The sequence below is a fragment of the Nothoprocta perdicaria genome, unplaced genomic scaffold, assembly GCF_003342845.1.
Source record: "Nothoprocta perdicaria isolate Ctin4 unplaced genomic scaffold, notPer1 scaffold_111, whole genome shotgun sequence".
Classification (NCBI taxonomy): domain Eukaryota; kingdom Metazoa; phylum Chordata; class Aves; order Tinamiformes; family Tinamidae; genus Nothoprocta; species Nothoprocta perdicaria.
Genome location: NW_020454217.1, coordinates 28,680 through 48,763, shown reverse-complemented (window position 1 = coordinate 48,763; position 20,084 = coordinate 28,680). Strand labels below are relative to the sequence as shown.

The following is a 20,084-nucleotide window of genomic DNA, read 5'->3' as shown; positions in this document are numbered from 1 at the left end:
GCTGAGCAAGTATCAAACAGGACACAGACCTAAGAGGTCATTGGGTCAGGCATGGCACACCAAAGGGCTTTGCAATGGTGTGTAATTTAAGCTTATATCCTTCTTCCCTTCCCCTGCCTTTTCCTTGCCATGCCCTGAAACTGCTGGCCAAGTATGTTGATTGCTCAGCCCAGGTGCAGGCTTTGATTAGAGACTTTCCTCTTTGCTGCCTATCAAGAATCATGTAATTCTAATCATGTCTAAGAATTATGTAATTGCAGTCCAGATAACAGTCTTTAAATGAGAAAAAAATATATACCTAGTATATATCCTATATACCTACTCCCCATTAAATAAAAGAAGTCTTACTTTCCTTGTGTGGGGGACCAGAGATGTAAAAGTTCAATCACTGGAGTGCATTTGCTTTGTACAATTTAAACCTGCTAGCGTAGGTGGCACGTGCTGTTTGGCCTAATTGCTGCTTTCCAGTTTGGCCTAATTGATGCTCTGATTTGCAGTCACCTACCTCTAGGAGCCCATGTTTCATTACGTTTTACCCTAGCTCCCGAAATCCTAAAATCCCCATGGGGAGAAATAGATTACAGCAATCCAGAGCTTTTGTATGTGAACTGACAGTTCTTTCTCCCCACCCCTACTTTTATTCATATATACGCAAATAGTGAAAATATAGTAGGAAAACAGAAATGTATTGCTAGCCACAGAGAATCTTTATCTAGGCAGGCATAGCTACTTTTGAACTCAGTAGGACCTTTACTTAAATTATGAGTGAAAATTGCAAAGGTATACATTCAGCTCAGAAATATTTTGATAACCTAATTGTGATGTTTATATTACAAGTCTATATTACTTAGTCTCTGATCACAGAAATAAAATGTTCTCTGCTGCAGAATGTGGTGATATTTTCCATGAGAAATGATTTAAATGTGAGCTTTTGAAATACAGAAATCTCATGGCTTTAGCCTTAAACAAGCATTTCAGTCTTAAAAAACAAAACAAAACAAAAAAAAAAAAAACCCGTAATGTGTGCTGCAGTTTGATTTCGAACACGTCACATTCTTCATTAAAGCAATCATTGTTAAAACAGAGGGACATAAAGCAACATAGGATTTATTTCTTCATTAAACTGATGATCCGTATATGAAGCCAATTAACATTATGAGTCTGGTGAACATCAAGTGTAAAGAGGTTACAGAAAATTAAAAGCAGTCACCTTGGTCTTTAGATAAAGAAAGAACACTTTTACATTATAAATTATAAGAGTGTCCAAGCGGGACAAATCGGCAAATTTGGTTAATTGGAAAATACATTTTACTGCACATGAATTAAGGTAAAATAACCTTTTAGCTGTTAGTCTTTTGCATATGTTTGTATGGGGGGTGTCAGATATTGGGAATCACGGGAAAGGAAGTGTTTAGATGAGAAAAACCCCGCGAGGTGTTTGTTCCAACTTGAGCCATTCAGAGTCTCCTGAGGTTTGCAGACCATCCCCTCTGAGCTGAAGGCTCTGGAAACGAAATGCCCCTTCGGTGATTTTGCTCATCTGCACAATCCTAAAATGTTATTGTTATAGGAGAGATGTGTTCGTGTGTGCAGCAAAGAAACAATTTTTTTTTCTGAGATACATGACAAGCAGGAGAAAGTCTATGCAGAATTATATTTACTTAGACTTTCCTTTGCAGACCTAGTAATGACGACTAACATCAGTATGTGTCAGTGCATGTGAGAGAGAGACTTTAAGCACCTTGCTTTGTTATTTACTTATTTACTTATTTACTTATTTACTTATTTACTTATTTACTTATTTACTTATTTACTTATTTACTTATTTACTTATTTTTAACGGGATGTTGTCACTCGTCCGTGTTATTTCATGCTTCGGGCTGCCTTTTAAGATGCCCTTCGGCAACCAGACTGCTACAGAAATGCGGCAGGGCCACCCCCGCGGGCAGGGACGCTAGACCCGGAGCCTTACCCGGGCCGGGCCTTACCGGGCCGGGCCCTGCGGGCTGGGCCGGGCCGGGCGCGGCGGCGGCTCCGCGGTCGCTCTCCGCGGTGCTGAACGCGCCGCCCCGGGCGGCCGCAGCCGGGCCCGGACTAACTTTTAATTATGTCAACTCCGCGCTTCGTGCATTAAAATTAAACAGGCGCTGAAATGGCGAAGGGTGGGGAGGGGATATATTGCTTAGCTCTCTCCTTGTTCTGCAGCTGCTGCTCCCTGGGAGAGGTTGAGCCTCGCCCGGCTCCGGGTCCTTGTGCTTCTATTTAAAAAGCAGCGACTTGGAGCACTTCCCCGCGCTCCATTTCACCCTCTTTGCCTCCTGGAATACGCTGAACTTGCAGGCTGCAAACTGCTGGGGAAAGTGAGTCTCGGAGCCAAAAGAGCAATGCAGCCCCCTGACTAGAGCAAGGCCTGAGAGCGCCATAATGAAGTTATTATTATTTTATTAGGGGGTTTTATGATAAAACACTCTCAGTCTCTCTCTCCCTCTCTCCTCCTCTCTCTGCCCGACGTCAGAGCGAAAGGAAAGGGCTCATTTCCCTCTGTGCAGAGGGTTCCTGCAGAGCTGGTCCTGCATGGATTTTAAAGGTCTGGATGCAGAGGCTGCTAGGGAAAGATCCAGATAGCACCTCAGTATTTTCTTATTTTTAAAGTTAATTGACCCAGAGCTTGTGCTATTATGTTAAGGAGTACAACTGTATTCAAAACATGGGTTTGCATGGTGCTATAAAAGTGATTCATAAATCACTTTTCTGTACAGAGACTTGCCCGGGTGGTAAGTCAGTGCCTTTTGTTAAGGGGTGCTTTTCCTAAAGTGTTTATATGAATACATATATATGTATGCATGCACAAATTTGAATGCAACTTCTAAATCACTATTGTGCTACAATTATAAAATAAAAGTTAAGATCTATTTGCATCTCCAATAGAATTAATTTCTGCCTTGCTTTGCTAAAATAATGTTTGTTAAGACTGAAATATACTTTAAGCTTAGGTATGCATTAGGGGGATTTCCACATCCTTTCCTAGTGTAAAAGGCAATAGAACAGGTGATATTTCTAAAGTTTATTAGTGTTTATTTAATGAGCCCGTATATGCAGAATAACTTTCCAAATGCATCCTCTTTTTAAAATCTCTATCTACTGCTGCACCTGTATTCTCTGTCTCCCTCTCCTTTGCTCTGGTATGAATGTGCTATGTCTTTAAACTCCCATTAGATCTAAGAGAGCCTGTGTAGATTTGCTCGCCCTTCCTGCACAGAACATTACTATGTTTATAAAATATTAAATTTGTGTAGTCTGCCGGAGAAGCAATTGTTCCAAAATAAAATCAGCAGTCTAGACGTAACATAGACACCAGAACTTATCAACAGTTGTCTGACTTACATCTTCTGATGCATCTTGAGTGGGTCATAATACCAACTTTATTTTCAGTGGTGCATAAATTAATTACACGCATTTAATAACCAAAATATCATTATATTCCCCCTTTAATATCATAAAGGCTTTACGCCAGGGAAGCACTTAATGTGCAGGGGGCCATAACAGGCTATTATCCTTGTGTAATGCTATTACAGAACCAATTATGCGCCATTATACTTGCTTTTTTTGCAGTTTATGTGATTTGATCCAATCCCGCGTCCCTGACTCGAAAATTTCATCTGGGTACTTTAAAGTCTAATTTTCACCCGGGCTGAGGCAAGGGCCATCTCTCTCCGCTGAGCCTCCGTCTCGAAAGCATTTTAAAAGTAATTGCTAAGGGTCCCGCCGCATATCATTTGCAGACGGGAAGCGAGCATAAATCCAGGGACCCCTCGCTGTGAACAAAATCAAACTTTGCTTCGCTACGAGCGCTCGGAAAGCCCCGGCGGGTGCGGAGCGGCGCCCCGAGCGAGCGAGCGGGCGGTTCGGTTCGGTTCGGAGCCGCGGCACCCACGGGGCCGCGCCGAGCCCCGGGGCGCGAAACGCTCCGAAATACGGGGGGTCTGTTGGTGCTGTTCGCATTCCTGACGTTTGCTGAGAAATGACGGGCTTTCCTTTTCTTCTCCTCTCCTCTCTCTCTCGCTCTCTCTCTCTCTCTCTTTTTTTTTTTTTTTTTCCCCCTCTCCTCCACGCACCACGTGGGCCATTTGTAGGGCCCAATAGACCTATCCAAGTTACTCACTGTAGACAGCGCTGGAAATAATCAGATTAAGGCCAATTATGCGTGAGATTATAAAGGCAAGTGCTGAGAGGCAGAGCATGCTGTAGACAGATATAAAGACATCTGGCCACTTGCAGAACTCCACAGAGCCCTTCTGTCTCCGCAGCCAGCGACTCCCAGCGCCTTATTCCAGCGCAAAACACCCCGAACCTTAGTGGTGATTGTACAGCGTCTTAGGTATGGATTGTTATTTTAATTTGCTTTCTGGATATTTGTTATAATTGCGTATATATTTGACTTTTCATTTTTTCGTGCTGAGGACATTGGTTTCCAACCTGAGCGCAGCTCTCAGTGTGTGGATGTTTTAAAAGGAAGAGAGCTTTTAGGTTTTATGACTATTTCATTCAGAAAGAATTGAGGTTTGCTGTTGTTTTATGATTGTTTTTTAAGCCGTCAGTTCTTAGCTCTAAGATTCTAAGACTTTTTTTTTTTTCTGCTTGCAATTATTTTATCTGGAAGGGAATAGTTGAGATAATATCTAGATGGACGGATGAATAGATTGATGAGTGCGTAGATGGAGGGATGGGGGATGCAAAGCGGGCAGATATCGTCTACTGTTTGGGGAAGCGGGCGGGGGGGATGAGGGCAACGAAGTTTGGCTGATGCTGGTGCTCGTGCGGCTACCGCGGGGCTCTCCGCCCCCGCCTTGTTCCGCGCGATGCCTGCAGCGCGAGGCAGAGGCTGCTCCTCGGGGCTCCGGCCTCAGCGGGACTTCCTCTCCTCTGCTCCTTCACCCACTCTTGGCCCCGCTGCCCTCTCTCCGTGTCCGCAGGTGCCCGCGCGGCCCCAGGGCCATGTTCTACTTCCACTGCCCGCCGCAGCTGGACGGTGAGTGAGTGGCCGCGGGGTTGCGCGGGCCGCCGCGCACACGCGTGTGCTGCGCGTGGGCGACGCGCGCCGAGGGGCAGCGGCTTTCGGCGCCCTCGCGCGCGCGGGAGCCCACACGCGCTTAGGTAAAGCGCGAACCCGCAGAGAGATTAACTCGGTATAAAAGCGCACCGCCTTTTTCAAAGGAGAAAAAACACCCCAAACTGCAACCCAGTTACCCCCCTCCTGCCCCCAGCTTTCCCCTCTATTGTCACAGGATAGATAAAAATGGATGGCTTTTTTTGTTGTTGTTGTTGTTGTTGTTCTTTGTTTTTGTTTTCTCATTTGATTCTTGTTGGAAAGGCCTCGTTTTTTACACCCCCCTCCCCGTCGTTTTGCCACCTGCCTCCCCTCTGTGGATAGCGATCCCGCCGTTGAGCCTCGGGCTACGAAAGAGAAGCCTTTCTCCCCTCCCAGCACAGATGTTGGTGTCATGGCTCTAATCGGGACACTTTCAGTTCGTGGTCACGCCTCCTCCCTCCAGCAAAGGGACCGCATAAATCTTTAATGTTATTTTACGAACATTCTGCGGGAGGAGGGAGGAAAGGCAGAGTGCGAAAACAAAAAGAGAGAGGAAAAAGAAATGATTTGGGGTATTTTTTTAAGAAATTTTGTTAGGTACTTTTTTCTTTTTTAACGGCAGCAGCCGGGGTCTGCGCGGGTCACGGCGCACACGCGTAGAGCCCCGCGCACCCCACTCGCAGCGCAGGGGCCGTCCCCGTCCCCGCCGTCCAGCCCGGCGACCGGGCCCCGCCGCGAGCCTGGGGCTTCCCCGCCGGGCCGGGCCGGGTCCCGGCTCCGGGCTCGCGGCTCCCCCGCGCCAGGGCCTCCCGCAGCCCCGGGGAAATTGTCCCCTGCCCCGAGCAGCGGCCTGGTGGCGAGAGCCGGGTCCCCGCTGCGCCCCGCTGCCCGTGCAGCCCGGCGGCTTCTCCGCTAGTTTTTGGCAGACGGCTCGAAACGCGTGGGTTTGTTTGTTCCTTTTTCTTCCTTTCCTGTTTTTTTTTTTTTTTTTTTTTGGGGGGGGGTGGTGTGGGGTGGGTGTCGTTTTTTTGCCGGCTGGTTTCGGTTTGGGCCTGAGTTTGGCCCCAGGGCCGGGGTCGCCGCAGCGGCCGGCGCGGGAGGGCGGCCCTGGGGAAGCTGCTCGGCGCAGGGCGGCCCCAATGGAAACCGAAGCAAATAGGCAGGAAAAAATACAAAACCGAATAACTCCCCCAAAGCAGCAGCAACAGAAAAGCCCCTTTCCGGCAGCTCTGGGTGCCCGCAGATGAAGTGAGTGGCCCCTCGAGGTGAAGTGTCATTTTATTCCGTAATTTGCCCCTTCCAGGGCTATCCCGTCCGTGCCAGGCGGGATGAGGGACAGGATTTACTTCCCAAATGTCGCCGCCGGACAAGCCCCGTGTCGCGGCGCGCTCCGCAGGACGGTCCCAAGTCCGCGGCGCCGCTTGGAAGGTTTTGCTATTTAGCCGTGACTCTTTTATTTTCATCCTATGTTGTCAGCAAATAAACAAGGAGGCCGAGGCACCTCGGGGCAGGGCACTGGTGATTAGTGAATTAAGCATTCGGGGAGCAGGGTAGGTAGGGGACAGTGCCCTGGGTGCAGCCGCGCGGGCTGTCCCCTCCCTTCCCCATCTCCGAGCGGGCCAAACTTCCAGCTTCCCGCGGTTACTCCCACTCCCGCCTCAGCCACGGGAGGGGCTCTCTGCGCCCTTTTAAAACATAAATGGGCCGAAACCGTCCCTTTCGCGGCGGGGTGTCCCCACTGGCGGTGTCAGAGGCTCCCCGTCCCCCAGCGGGGACAGCGCTGGGACAACCTGCGCTGTCCCCGGCCCCGGCCCCGGCCCCGGCTCCGTCCCGCGCGGCCCTCACGCGCTGCCGCCCGCAGGCGCGGCGCCCTTCGCGGCTCCCTCCGCCGGGGACTTCGACGACGGCTTCTTGCGCAGGAAGCAGCGCCGCAACCGAACCACGTTCACCCTGCAGCAGGTAGGAGCCCGGGCCGGCCCCGCCGCCGCCGCCGGCCCCGCTGCCGCCCTCACCGCCCTCCGCTCTCCCCCTGCAGCTCGAGGCGCTCGAAGCCGTGTTCGCCCAAACCCACTACCCCGATGTGTTCACTAGGGAGGAGCTGGCCATGAAAATCAACCTCACGGAGGCCCGCGTGCAGGTACACAATTTATTTAACTCTGGGGTATTCAAATTGGCAAACTTTTCCTTTCCTTTTTTTTTTTTTTTTTTTTTTTTTTTTTTTTGACATCACCACTGCAGAGTGCACATTTGGCCAAAGAACGCAAATGAAGACGATCTGTCATTTTCATGATGCACTTTAATAACATCAACATAATGTGGAATATTAGATTAGGTTGATTAATCGGTCATTCATAATTAACTAGTGATAATGTTCTACACTAATTTGTCCGCGTCTCCAAGGTACTAAATTACATCAATGCACATCCATTTCCTTGCTTTTGGAGCGGGGGGAGTGTGCGGAGAAAAGGGCTGAGAGGAGATTCTCCAAAGCCGCCACGGCCACTGTCAAGCGAGGGGTTACTCAGCTGCGGGGAGCCCAGCTGCCAGGAAGAATCCTCCGCACGCCCTCAACTTGCCTCCCGTTTGCCTACCTTCCAAAAGCCTAATTTAGACAGCGGCAGAGCCTGCACACCCATCCCCACACACTCACCGTGATGCAAGAAGTGCCACTGCCCGCAACAGCTCTCTTCTCCCCTCTTTTCGCCCCACTTTCCCTTCTCTCTATTTTGCTCCATTCCACATCCAGCAATTAACTTTATTTAAGGGTCTCCAAGACACCAAAAGCGGCAGTCCTGCAGTTGTAAGACATGGATCCATATACCTCTGCAGGCATCTGCTGCTGGTTTCCAAGCCATTTTTTGAGCACTATTACGAATTCATTTTATTTACCGAGTTTTCTTCATGCCTTTCTGTATTTTTATTTACTTATTTGGGTGCTCGGGGTTAAGAATATGCAAAGACCTAATTGTAGGAAATATAATAGCTTGCCTTTTGTTCCCTAGGGTCATGTTAGTATCTCTTAAAACCCAATGGCTGAAGAGAGATAATGGAATTCACCATAGTAAATTGGGGATTGTAAACAAATTATTTCTCCTATAATCAGATTATGTGATCCTGATTATTAAATCTGAACATGAATCATTGGTCATATGTGGGCAAATTAAACTGATTATTATTTGGAAATGAAAATCTCCTTTTGCCGGTGCATTGTAGGTACTGGCTTAAAAAATGCCATTTTGGCTATTGGTGCCTAAAGACTGAACTGCAAATTGAGATAAATGGGACAATTATTGAGCATTCAGAAGTGGAAGATCATAACTTCTTTCTGAAAGGTGCAAGGGTGAGATAGGGGTGGTGACAATTAGGTTGCTGAGGACTGGTGTTTAGCCTTGTTGTTGGCTATTATGCAAACAGACAATAGATGCAAGCATTTGTTTAGCCTGCTTTCATGCAGGGACACGGGGAAACACAGAGGATGGGAGATATGTTTACATTTATACCCCTTGCTCATTCAAATATGATTAATGTGCTATAAAGCAGAGTCTTAATCGAAGATGATGTTGTCAAACAATAACTAAATAGGGAAATAAACGACTTCATCATGCTCTTTCCTCAGAAGCAGGCGAACTGTCAGTGCAAAGTCATTAAAATATGATAATGAAAAATAGCTCAATTAAATGTTGTTATAGCTGTGACCTTCATTCAATTAAGACGCAAGAAAGTGTCTGCATTTTGCTTTGCATTTAACTGCTCTAAATTTAGAATATAGATAAAATCATTATTCAACATTTGCTGATACATGCAATTAAAAGGCAGCTAACTAAAAATGGAGTTGTAGGAGGGGAATAATCATAATAATAACAATCTTGCCTGTACTTGAAGCCATGTATTAAGATGTGGATTTCCTAACCTCAAGGGAAGCTTGGCATTTTCCACCTCAATAAGGTGCTTTCAGAGCATCAGCCCCAAGGTAAATAGGAAAAAAACCCTAAAAAACAGAAGTGTTGGGACTAAAGAACATGAATATTTATAGTGCATATCAAAGAAAAATAAGTTTTGAAAAGTAATATTTATTAGATTGAAGAAAGGTCTTCCAAGATTAGTGCTTACTCTTCCTCAAGTCACCTAAATGTAGGTCTGGCCGATATGACCAGCAGCTACTGCATGGAGGAAGGGATGGCCGAGACACCCTGATCCCTGGCTTTGCAGTTGTGAACCCTCTCGTTGCAGCAGGAGCTCATTTAGAGATTTACACATGATTCCTTCTGAGTACTTAGATACACATTTAATTCTGTCCCTATACAGAAGGTACTTAAATATGTATTAAGACAGAAATGAATGTTAGATGTGTGCATAAGGTAAGCATGGGCTTAAATGTTTTGCTAACTGGTACAGTAACAGCGGAGGCTTGGGTTTTTTCTTAACATGCTAAGACATCCCAGAGGATGTCTGTAGACACAGAAATGCTCCAGACACAGAAGCACTGCAGATACAAATGTATTTTTCAGGCCCAAACAAAATAATGGTGAGGATGGAAAATGTTACCAGGCTTCAGAATGACTGATTCCACGAGAGGGGCTGCTTATGAACAGTTTCCCTGCTTCACGCGCAGCTAAACACGGTATTCAGCACTGCCTGCTCTCCTGCTCCAGGTTTGGTTCCAGAATCGGAGAGCCAAATGGAGGAAAACGGAGAGAGGCGCCTCCGACCAGGAAGGCTCTAAGGAAGCAATGGCCGAGGTGGCTCCTCCTGTGAGGAATTTAAATTCCCCTTCTCCAGCAGATCAAACCAGGAATAAAAAGGAGAATCTGGAGATCCAGCAGAGGTAAGAGTAAGGCGTGAATCAAGCACCTCTTTCTGAATGTGGGCATGCACATACACACAGACTTGCCTCATGCCAGGCTGAGACTTGACGTTTTCAGGTACAGCCTAAATCATGAGAAGATGAAGTATTTATCTTGCAGCTTGTGGGCAAAGGTGCTCCCTGCAGGGATGCTGGTGGCTCTGGAAGGCTCATGTTTAGCCAGGCTTTGGGCCCGTGGAGCCGTGATCATGACATGAATATACGTTTCTGTTCCCACACATACACTGTCTTGAACCAGCTGGTTTTGCTTTTGCAAGCTGTTTTTCTCTTCTCCTCCAGCCTGAGTCGAGCAGTTGGTCCCGCCGGACCCTTCTTCCCCTCCTGCCTGCCAGGGACTCTGCTCAACACAGCCACCTACGCCCAAGCTTTATCCCACGTCGCCTCGCTAAAAGGTAAGCGGCTTGGGTTGACTTGCGTGACAAGCTCGGGCTTGCCAAGGGTGTGTGCCCAGCTGTGCCTGTGGAGAAGCCCATAGGAAAGGACGGATCCTTCTGTTAGGATTGGCACCGATGGCACTGGTTGTGTGTTGTGCATCCTGTGGCAGGTTCAGGAGTGAGTCACCTGTTGTGAACCGCAGCATGGTTTGGGGCAATCCCACTCAGCTGGGTTTAATGAAGTCAAGGTTTGTCTCTAGGAGTAAGGCAGGTAGGGTTTGATTCTTTAACATTTACTTTGCACATACTTTTTTACTTTTTAGAGTCAAATTTATACCAATAAATTAGTTATACGCGTGCTTTTGCATTTTACATTACCTAGCACCATTGCTGATGCCTCATCTGCGCTTTGCCTTTGCACGATGGATCTCTGCACGATGCAGAGCTCTCCCCTCCTCAACAGCAGGACTCCCCGAGATCTTGAATAAAGCGTGTGCATGGGGATAGGGAGCGTACAAAGCAGTTCCTCATTTCCTGGGACCTGGCATCAAGAAGGGTACATCCAGTACCCACAGTACTTAAGTGCCCCAAAAGCAGGGGTAGGCATCTTTTAAAAATAAATCACCAGCTTATCCATTAGTGGCTCCTCGTCTAACAATTTGTAAGTCTAAGGGTGTAAGCAGAATGAATTCAATTTATAGATTTATAGGATGCAAAATCTCATACCCGTGCCAAGCACAAAGCAGCACACCAATTTACTGAACGCCCCAGGATATTATCTATTTTGTGAGGAAAGCTTCCTAACGTTTGAGACCATCCTCTAAGAATGTAAACGTATTTTTATATCTCCCTATGTTTTCTGACATGCCTCATGCGCCTTAGAAGTATTTCCAGGGAAATCATCATGGCCAAGGTATATTCCTGAAACCAATGTTTGCAGCTGCTGAGTTTCGTATTAAGTCCAATGTCCTGTCCCTGTCCTCCTGTCTTTCTGAAAGAGTGGAAGCCAACCACAGCGTGTAGTTACTGCTGTCCTGCTGGGTGAGGAATAAGGATTTTGGATCAAGAAAACCCATAAAACCTGAAGCGTGACTGTCTCCCTGGATCCTGTGGGCAGTGGCTGTTGTACTGCCTGGGTCCTCTAGCTCTCTGCCTTGGGGCCAGGAGGTCTTGAAGTAGAAACTTGCTTATTTCATCGGGCAGAAGCAACCTCTCTGGAGTAGGTCCAGGTGAAATTATTTAGATAAAGACATTATTGAGGGATAAATGTGTTTTCAGAAAGGTCCAATGATTTGGAAACAGAGTTGAGTTCTGTGAATAGTTTCAGATGGAAGTAAAGACTGTTTCTTCCTTAAAGCATTGCAGCTAGGCATTTGCAAAATTAAATATCTCAATACTTTATTTTTGCTTGCTTTATTTTTAAATTTAGTTCAATTTAAAGGAAAATAATCCAAATAAAGCCAAACAGAATGAAATAATGTTTTATTTGGCCTGAAAAAATTGTTATGAAGGTTTTTAGCTTTATTTATTTAGATGAACTTCAGACTTTCTTATGTGATTTTACCATTCTTCCTCTAAATTGAAATACTATTTGCTCCTTTTTGCTATATTTAAATTTCATAACTAAGGACAGGGGGGATCTCATTCCTGAATCTCTTGTAGAGAAATTCATTAAATAGCCAGTTGCCCAGGCTAAAAGGCTGTGTCCCTGAAAATTTTCCCACATGTAAATATTGACTTTTTTTTTATTATTATTATTTGAATAGAGATGGAAAGGTATCAGAGGAACCCACCTGAATATTCACTGCCGAAATGCCCAGTTTGTATTTCTTCTCTGGCACTAGGAGAGTCCAGTTACATAATATAATGTAGCACATTGTGATTTTCAGAACTCCAGCTTTCTTCTATGCAAATTTTTAAGTGAAATGCTGCTAGCGAGGCCATCTATACGAATCCTGTAAATAGATGTGCATTCTCACCCTTGGGAGAGCAATCCTGGCTGGTAAAGTGAGTTGTAAGCTTCAGTAAGACAGTAGAAGAGGTGTGCAGACAAATGGGTGCCGTTGGTGCACCAGATAACACTGGGAAGTTCAGGTTTTCTGCTTGTTCTCTTCAGTGCCTGGGTTGGCTTTGTTGAGCTTGTGAGCCACTGCTTTGCTCGTGGCAGTGAATAATATTTGTCTGATGCTTTAGAAGGAGACAATTAAAATCTATACAGTAAATAACAAGCGCTGATGGTGATGTAACTAATTAACAATTATTTTAGGCTCTTATGGGCCATTTTCATTGTGCCACCTGAGAATTCTGTCATATGTATGGAAACCAGTACTTTGCTTTCTCTGAGGTTGATTGCTTGGCTCCAGCCCCAGATTTCCAGGGCTATGTAAAGTGTCTGGGGCAAATGTTGCCCGGATCTACTTTGTAGCACGAGGATATAATAAATTTACTTTTCCAGATGAAGTCAGGCTAGCAGAGACATGAGATCTCCTGGCATAGGGCAGGGTTGGAAGCTGCAGCTTTGCTTTTGGGAAGACTCTGCACTGCACTGTAAGCTTCACTGCTTCATGCTTTCTGTGGCTCTGCAAGTCTTCAACATGCAGCACTGATCCGCGTGCTGCGTGTGCTTCTTTCAGGTAAATGAGGAACATTGTTGGAGCACAGGGCTAGGTTTGCACAGGCGACAGCAAACTCTTCTCCTGAGGCAATACGCTCTATGAACCCGTCTGTCTCTGAAACTAATAGTTTTTATTCTCCTAAAGAAATGCCATTACTATGATAGGATGCTCTTTGAAGCAAACAGGCCATCTGGATAACAGAGATCAGAATTGTAATCCAGATCATAGACTGTCTCAGAGAAAAGTATATCACCGCTGGAAAATTTCTGCTTCGGTCCAATATTTTCTCTTCAATAACGGAACAGATATTTTCTTTCACTTAAATAAGTCATCTCCCTTTCCTAAGATTATCATGCCAGAGGTTGTACTTATTACCAAGTACCTCTTAATCTCCATATTACTCCATTACATACAGTTCTTGCAGGAAGTTTGGTCTGTCAGTTGAAAAATTTTGACTCATATATATATGTGAAATTTCTGGTGTTTGTCACAGTCTGAAATTGTGCTAATATGACAACTATGCTACTTCATTGTGGTGACTTCGACATTTCCATGATCTTCCAAGATGAATCACTTACTGTAAACCATGCATCTGCAGTCCATTTAGTAGATTTAATTGCAGACCTCAAATATGAAGGGAAAATACTTGTTTTATTTATGGGCTGTATAACAATAGAGTCATCAGGAGCAGCTAGTGTTCTGCACAGAGAGAGACCTCAAAGTACCTCCTTAATGGATGACAGCATGAATGCAATTCATTAATGTAGAAACGTTATTAATGGGTGTAAACAAGAATCTCCGGGTTTTAGCGGAAGTCTTCCACCGTTCTGGTGGCTGAGGCCAGAAATGTATCTGTCACATTCCACTCAAATTTCCCCGGACCCCATGATTCAAAGTGCAATGTATGAGGACAGAAATAATTACACTTGCTGGGGAATTACTTTCATAATTCACCCACAGCTCTGCTCTGTGCAAGTTATAGCTCACTTGGTTTTCACAGCAGCTCCGTGCTAGTGATGGAAAGGCAGGGTTGCATTACACACATCAAGGCGGATATTCCGGGGCCCCATTGATTCGTCTCTTTTATGGTTTGTTGCTGCTGTGGTTGCTGTTGTTCGTATTAGGGAGGCTTAATTGCAGTATCCAGGAAAAAAAAAATCAGAACTGTCCATCCATTACATTTCAATCTCTATTATGGAAAGATGAAGAGAGTTTGCCCATCGTCACTGGGTTAGAGACAGGCTGAGAAAGAAGCATTCAAGGACCCTACTTACCCTTGAACTGGTGTTTACTGAAATGAGGCCCCGTGGTTTACCGTACGACTGAGGGGGGAATTGAAACTCTTTGGGTTCTTTATTGTCTCTGTCGTTCATTAGTACTTGATGATGGATTTACTGACCTTTCCCAGTGTGTAACCTTAGGAAACCCATGTAATACAGCAAATATAGAGATGGGCTTCTGTTTGGCAAATATATATCTCTTCATTTACTTGCTACTGTGACTTTAGAGAATTTAAAAAATTTCTTTAGCTTGCTAGAGAGAAGCATTCTTCAAGCAAGTTGCTTTGATTCCAGCTCTGGCACTGCCCTACCTCACAGGTGCATTTTCAATCTCTGCAACAAGGATTAGGGAATATCCAGACACCAGGAGTCCTAGGGGTGGAAGCATCTGAGGCACACAGAGGAAACGGGTGCTGTTCCTCCAACCAAATCTTGGATTAGGCTGATGAACCTTAACTGGGCAGGGGTTTCCTCAGAGTGTGACATAAATCATGAGGAATCGCATTCAGCTGATCACATCAAACACTGACAAATACAAAAACTGCAAAACGGAGGGAATTCGGGTTTTGTCTTTTGGAAAGATTACCTATTAAATTCTTTAAGCTGTTGAGTTGAAATACAAAATGCATATTTTAAGTACTCATGGATCAATATGGGCTTCCCATTGCACTCTCCTAAGCTGAAGCTGAACCTTAAAACTGAACAGAAGGATCCACAACAAAAATTCTGGATCAAATATTGTTACTATTGAAATGTGATGTTGGTGGAGACAAGACAGAACTAATTTAATTTCCTGTCAGTCTCTGTAGTAGATCAATTAAACTGCCAAGTGGATCAAATATTTCAGACTGTATTTATTACATTAAGTATTTATGTTCAGGCTGAGCCTTTAAAGTATGATCTCATACAGGAGTACAAGGAGGTTTAGATCAATTCAGCAGAATTTGCTGTAAGTTAATGGAAATCTAATTGTGTATTTTAATTTTGTGTACAAGAGTCAGTAAGTTCTTGAAAGAAGGAAAGCTCTTCCCTGCCTGCATTGTAGGAACCTGGTAAAATTCCATTCAAGCATTGTAAGACTGTTACAGATGTTAGCTCTAGGGCTAAATACCCAACCCTTACTCGTTTTGGTGGGAGCTGGGTGCCTGGACTCCTCTGAGGAGCCTGAGTAACTGGAATAATTCCTTTCTTCTCATCTGGGGTTCACAGGCTCAGAGCTACCACAAGAAGATGTGAGAAAACACTAATGTCTGCTCTATGTGAACATGCCTTTGTCAGGGAAGTTCACATTCCTGTCCCTCATGGACTGACTGTCAGGCAGGTAGAAACCTTGGGCTCTCCTAATTATCACATCATTTACTCCACTTTTAATACTAGCAAAGTCTGATAGATTTTGATGGTCTTACTGTCTACAGACAGAGATAGATTCATCCTTCCATCTGTAATTAAAAAAAAAAAAAAAAGGGCTAAACCATACTCTCCTGTACTCTATCAAGATGCTGGAGCAAATGACACTGGTTACTCTACATTTATTCACATGTGAGCTGTTATTTGCAAGTGTTTTAACCTTAGTGAAAATGAAATGAATGGTTAATGGATGAATTATTACTACAGAGACCCTAGTTTCCACACAGATACCTGTGCTGCCTCAGGTTGCAGAGCCACTGGGTTTAATTATTAAGCAAAGAGCTTAGATTGTTTTTGAAGACTGATAAATATTTTATCCCTTTCTAACCATGAAATGAAAATTATTTTTAAGGGATGGAGGCAATTGCTGCTTTTCAGAAAATGGGAAGGCTCTTCTTCCCACCTCCTGTTCCTACCTCCAGGATTTGCACTAGGTGTCTGTGTTAGGTACTAGGGTGGGAGCTGCATTAGAAAAACTTGCTCAGTTTGCATGAGAGGCAGCAATGCAAAGGCAGCTGATGCACAGACAGGCCTTTATGCTTCCTTGTTTTAGAGTCTAACCTAGGCTTAATGTCTTTACAAATGTCATAATGTCTTAAACATCTTTACAAATGTGGTTAGAGGTGGCAAAAACTATATGTTGTGTTATTGAATAGATTTTCTTGTGAACTCCTCCTGTCATGCTTAAAGTAGCACTCTGATGTTTAAATGAGCCACAGAATTCCTAATTGAGCCTTCCTAGTGTTAAAAAGGAAAAAAAAAAAAAAGGCTTTTAGTCAAAATTTATATGTGGGATGCACGTGAATGCCTGGATCTGTGGTAATGTTGATTTAGTGATCACGTGCTCAATCAAAGGAGCATTACAGACTTTTTAGTCATACCAATAACTCATTTCTTGTAGGTTTTGTTTTCTAAATGCAAGAAGCATTTCTCCTGAACCTGCAAGCTGCTAATGTCCAACAATTACTTAGAGAGAAGTCTTCCTAACATCCTAAAATCAAACATCTGTCTGCCTCCATCCCTAGCAGGCAGATACTGACCCATCGCTACCAAGAGCAGAAGTATAAAAGAAAGCATCCCTAGTCCCTGCAGGTTATTAGTTTCATCACTTAGTCATGAGCCATTTAACTCAAATATTAACTGCAGAAATTAAAGCAAGTCCTTGGCTTGGAAAGATCAGAGGAAGACATTGCACCATGTCAGGTTGTGTTCTGTGGGGCTCTTTTCTGTTGGGGGGTCACATAGTAGCAAAGAATGAACATTTACCAGGGGTGTAGAAGAGGATGTGGAGTTTGTTTGTGCTCTGGGAAAGGAGAACATCTCCTAGATTTCTCATTGGAGAGCAATCCAAAATGGTAGTTCAGCTATTCTGCCTTGTCACTTCTTCCTGCTCTTCATATACACTCTTTTTCATTTTTTTAGAACTACTTTTATGCTAGGTACCAGAGTGGCTCTTTGAAGACACTGCTTGTCTTGCAGGTTGGTGAACCTGGACTTCTAGGAGAGCTTGCTTGGGAACCATTCTAGGTCCCACTGATGCCACAGGCTGAGCTAGAGGAAGATCTGACAGCGTTCCAGTTCAGGAAGGTAGCTGGTGAGGGAAGGACTGCTTCCAGTAGTGGGGTAAAGGGAAATCTTTTCTTTTAGATGGAGAACCCCTTTCACCCTGTCTCCAAACTTAATTGCCAGCTTGAGAGACCTATGTATCTCAGGTGCCAGTAGTGATGGTCTATCCCATCTTTCCTGCTGGAAGTCCAGATTACAGTCAGTGGCACTAGCTCCAGGTGATTTTGGATCAGTTCTGGAGGATCTTGTCTTTGAGGTGGCATTGGTGTGCAAGCCCACAGATGGGGTGGGTGACAGTTCAACTACCCCCTTCAGGTAAATATGATGCCAAGAATTGGCAGGGGCCCCGCCAAGGAAGTGTTAAGAACCTGTGTAGGACCATGCAGCTCAGCTATGGATTCTGGTGTTGCTCAGTGACTCCCACCTTATGTTACCACATGAGGTCTACGCTGGACAAGAAAAAGTGTATTTAGAAGCAGACAGGTTACTAAACCGATTTGTGCCAAAGTATTGCCTTTGGTTCTTTACGAGTCAAGGGACAGTATTTGTGCTCAGCATGGGTGATCTCACAGTCCTTTCTGTCCTGATAATCTAGGGCTTTCCAGGAAAATATGCTGGTCAAGCAAAATCAAATCCATTCCTTTGCCTTTTGGCCAGGTAAAGAACTAGTAGAATTATGCATCAAGGAGCTTGACAGGCACATCAAAAAACATGGTTTTAATAGTTAGTTCAGCCCCAATGAGCCTCCACTCCAGTAGGTCATAGAGAAATGGGAAAAGATGACTAGTTCCTGCACAGTTATAACCTGGCTATGCCCACGTTTCTCTCAGCAGTAACGTTCCTGGCACAGGTCAGTGGTGCGAGTCCCTTCCCACTCTGGAGAGTGCTGGGCCCAGATCCATCCTGCCTCACTTTGCAACGGGAACGCAGAGCCCCCTCGGGCGTGTGGCTGGTGGTAGACACAAGGCAGCAGCTTGGGATAGGAACCGGGAGGTAGCTCAGCCTGGTGTGCAGTAAAATCCGGTGTCACTGGAATTTCATTACTTGTTTCCAGATCTGCTGCCCTAATTCACTCCCTTTATCACCCCAGCGGCTGTGTGTCTCAGCAGGGCAAGGTCTGACTGTCCTGGTGCTGACTCAACAAACATCTCTGTACCAGCTGAAGGTCTCTTGGAGAGGGAGGTTGTGTCAGGCAAGACCTCACTCCATCCCTGCCCTCCACAGAGGGAAAGGCAGGGAGTGTCATGCCAGCACCTGGCAGTCGTCCTGGCCAGGTCAGGGGACAGACCCCAGCTCAGACCGCTTTCCAGTGGGGCCTCTCCTTGTGTGGCAGTGACAGAACCTTGTCTCCTTTCTCCCCCAGGGAGCCCACTGTGCTCGTGCTGTGTCCCCGATCCCATGGGCCTCTCCTTCCTGCCCACGTATGGCTGCCAAAGCAACCGCACCGCGAGCGTGGCCGCGCTGCGCATGAAGGCGCGGGAGCACTCGGAGGCCGTGCTGCAGTCCGCCAACCTCCTGCCGGCCGCCAGCAGCAGCCCCGCGCCGCCAGCCAAGCCCAGCCCGGCGGGCAGCCCGGACAAGCAGCCCTGTCCGGCCAAGGAACACATGGATGGAGACAAGAGCGTATGAGGCCGGGCCTGCGCCAGCGCCTCGGCTCGCTGCGAGGACCCCATGGCGGGACTTGCCACAGGGAGAGGGCAGCAGGGCCTGGTACCAGCTGGATGTCACGGGGCCACCAGGGACCAGGGCACCCATGTCAAGCCCCAACAGCCTTTCCAGCCACCTGCAGCGTGCCCTGCTCATCCTGCACCTCTGTAGATTAACTCCGCTGATTTACTGGCACCGGCTGTGTTTGCAAACGTCTATGAAACTATTTCCAGGCCCCTCGCACCTCAGCAGTGTCAGAAAGGAGGGCTCGCTGCCTTTCCTGCTCCCTTTCAATCTCCACGTCCTCAAGTTCTCATGACAGCTCCCCAGGGTTGCTTTCCTCAGCATCAGGACTGGGCCCGAACACCGCTGAGGCTGTGTCCCACGTAGGCCAGACCTTGGCTCGTCTGGACCTGGACCTGGGTCAACTGATCTCTGCCTGCGTCCAGGTGCAGAGCAGAGTGTCCTGGCTGGCACCACGGGCTGAACTCCTTGTCAGACCCTTTTGCAGCGGGTCAGCGTGCTGCCACCAGCAGCCATCCTGCCTGTGGCCTTGATGCCATGGATCTGCTTCCCGCATGGACATGGCAGGCTGGGAGCAGGGCCAGGCTTCCACGGGAAGGAGAGGCTTCCAGGACTCCTTTACCTCTGCTGGGCACACGCTATACCTGTGTATATGCTGGTATATACTACCCCTTGCACCTACTGTTTTCCATTTGACTTCCACCAAGTCCTTCCCAGATAGATGATCTAAGGGAAACAGAAAATTGAGCGAAAATCGTTATAATTTTCCTTCTCCCTTCTCTTTCCCTAAAGTGGAATTTGCCATTAAGTAGATCACTGGGAAATCGCTGAGATAGTTTACCTGTGAATAAAATCCTTGCACTAGTCTTGATGTGAATTTTAGTCTTTCACACTTGCCATTCCCTGGGTTAGATAAAGAGATACATGTGATTCCAGAGCAGTGTTCATAGCTTCAAATGGTAATGTTGATATTTAGTGGGGGGTATTTAATTAATACCCTCCTGCACAAAGCTGGGGGTGTTTTAGCATCATTTTCTGACCTTTGAATAAGTTCTTAAAAAAAGAATCTATGACATTTTGGAAGCATATTTGGAAAGAAAGACCACAAACCAAAATAATCTTATGTTACGACATTGCAAGTATGTCTTTGCATGTTGTGTTTTTAATAAAGAGGAAATAAAACTTGGAAAGATATTCTTTTATTCCATCCAAAAGCAG

General features: G+C 45.9%; 1 protein-coding gene across 1 annotated transcript; it reads left to right on the top strand.

Moving 5' to 3' along the window:
- The first annotated feature begins 4,995 nt into the window (after window positions 1-4,995).
- Window positions 4,996-18,824, top strand: DRGX (dorsal root ganglia homeobox). Its single transcript, XM_026051736.1, has 6 exons — window positions 4,996-5,029; window positions 6,951-7,048; window positions 7,125-7,226; window positions 9,742-9,914; window positions 10,233-10,345; window positions 18,559-18,824. Exons 1-6 carry the CDS (start codon window positions 4,996-4,998, stop codon window positions 18,822-18,824), a joined length of 786 nt encoding a protein of 261 aa, XP_025907521.1.
- Window positions 18,825-20,084: the final 1,260 nt, after the last annotated feature.

Bases quoted from the DNA above. Each gene is read 5' to 3' on its own strand.
- DRGX (XM_026051736.1), top strand. From the start codon at position 4,996: ATGTTCTACTTCCACTGCCCGCCGCAGCTGGACG. The intron at 7,049-7,124 runs GTAGGAGCCCGG...CTCCCCCTGCAG, and splicing joins CCACGTTCACCCTGCAGCAG to CTCGAGGCGCTCGAAGCCGT. The intron at 9,915-10,232 runs GTAAGAGTAAGG...CTTCTCCTCCAG, and splicing joins AATCTGGAGATCCAGCAGAG to CCTGAGTCGAGCAGTTGGTC.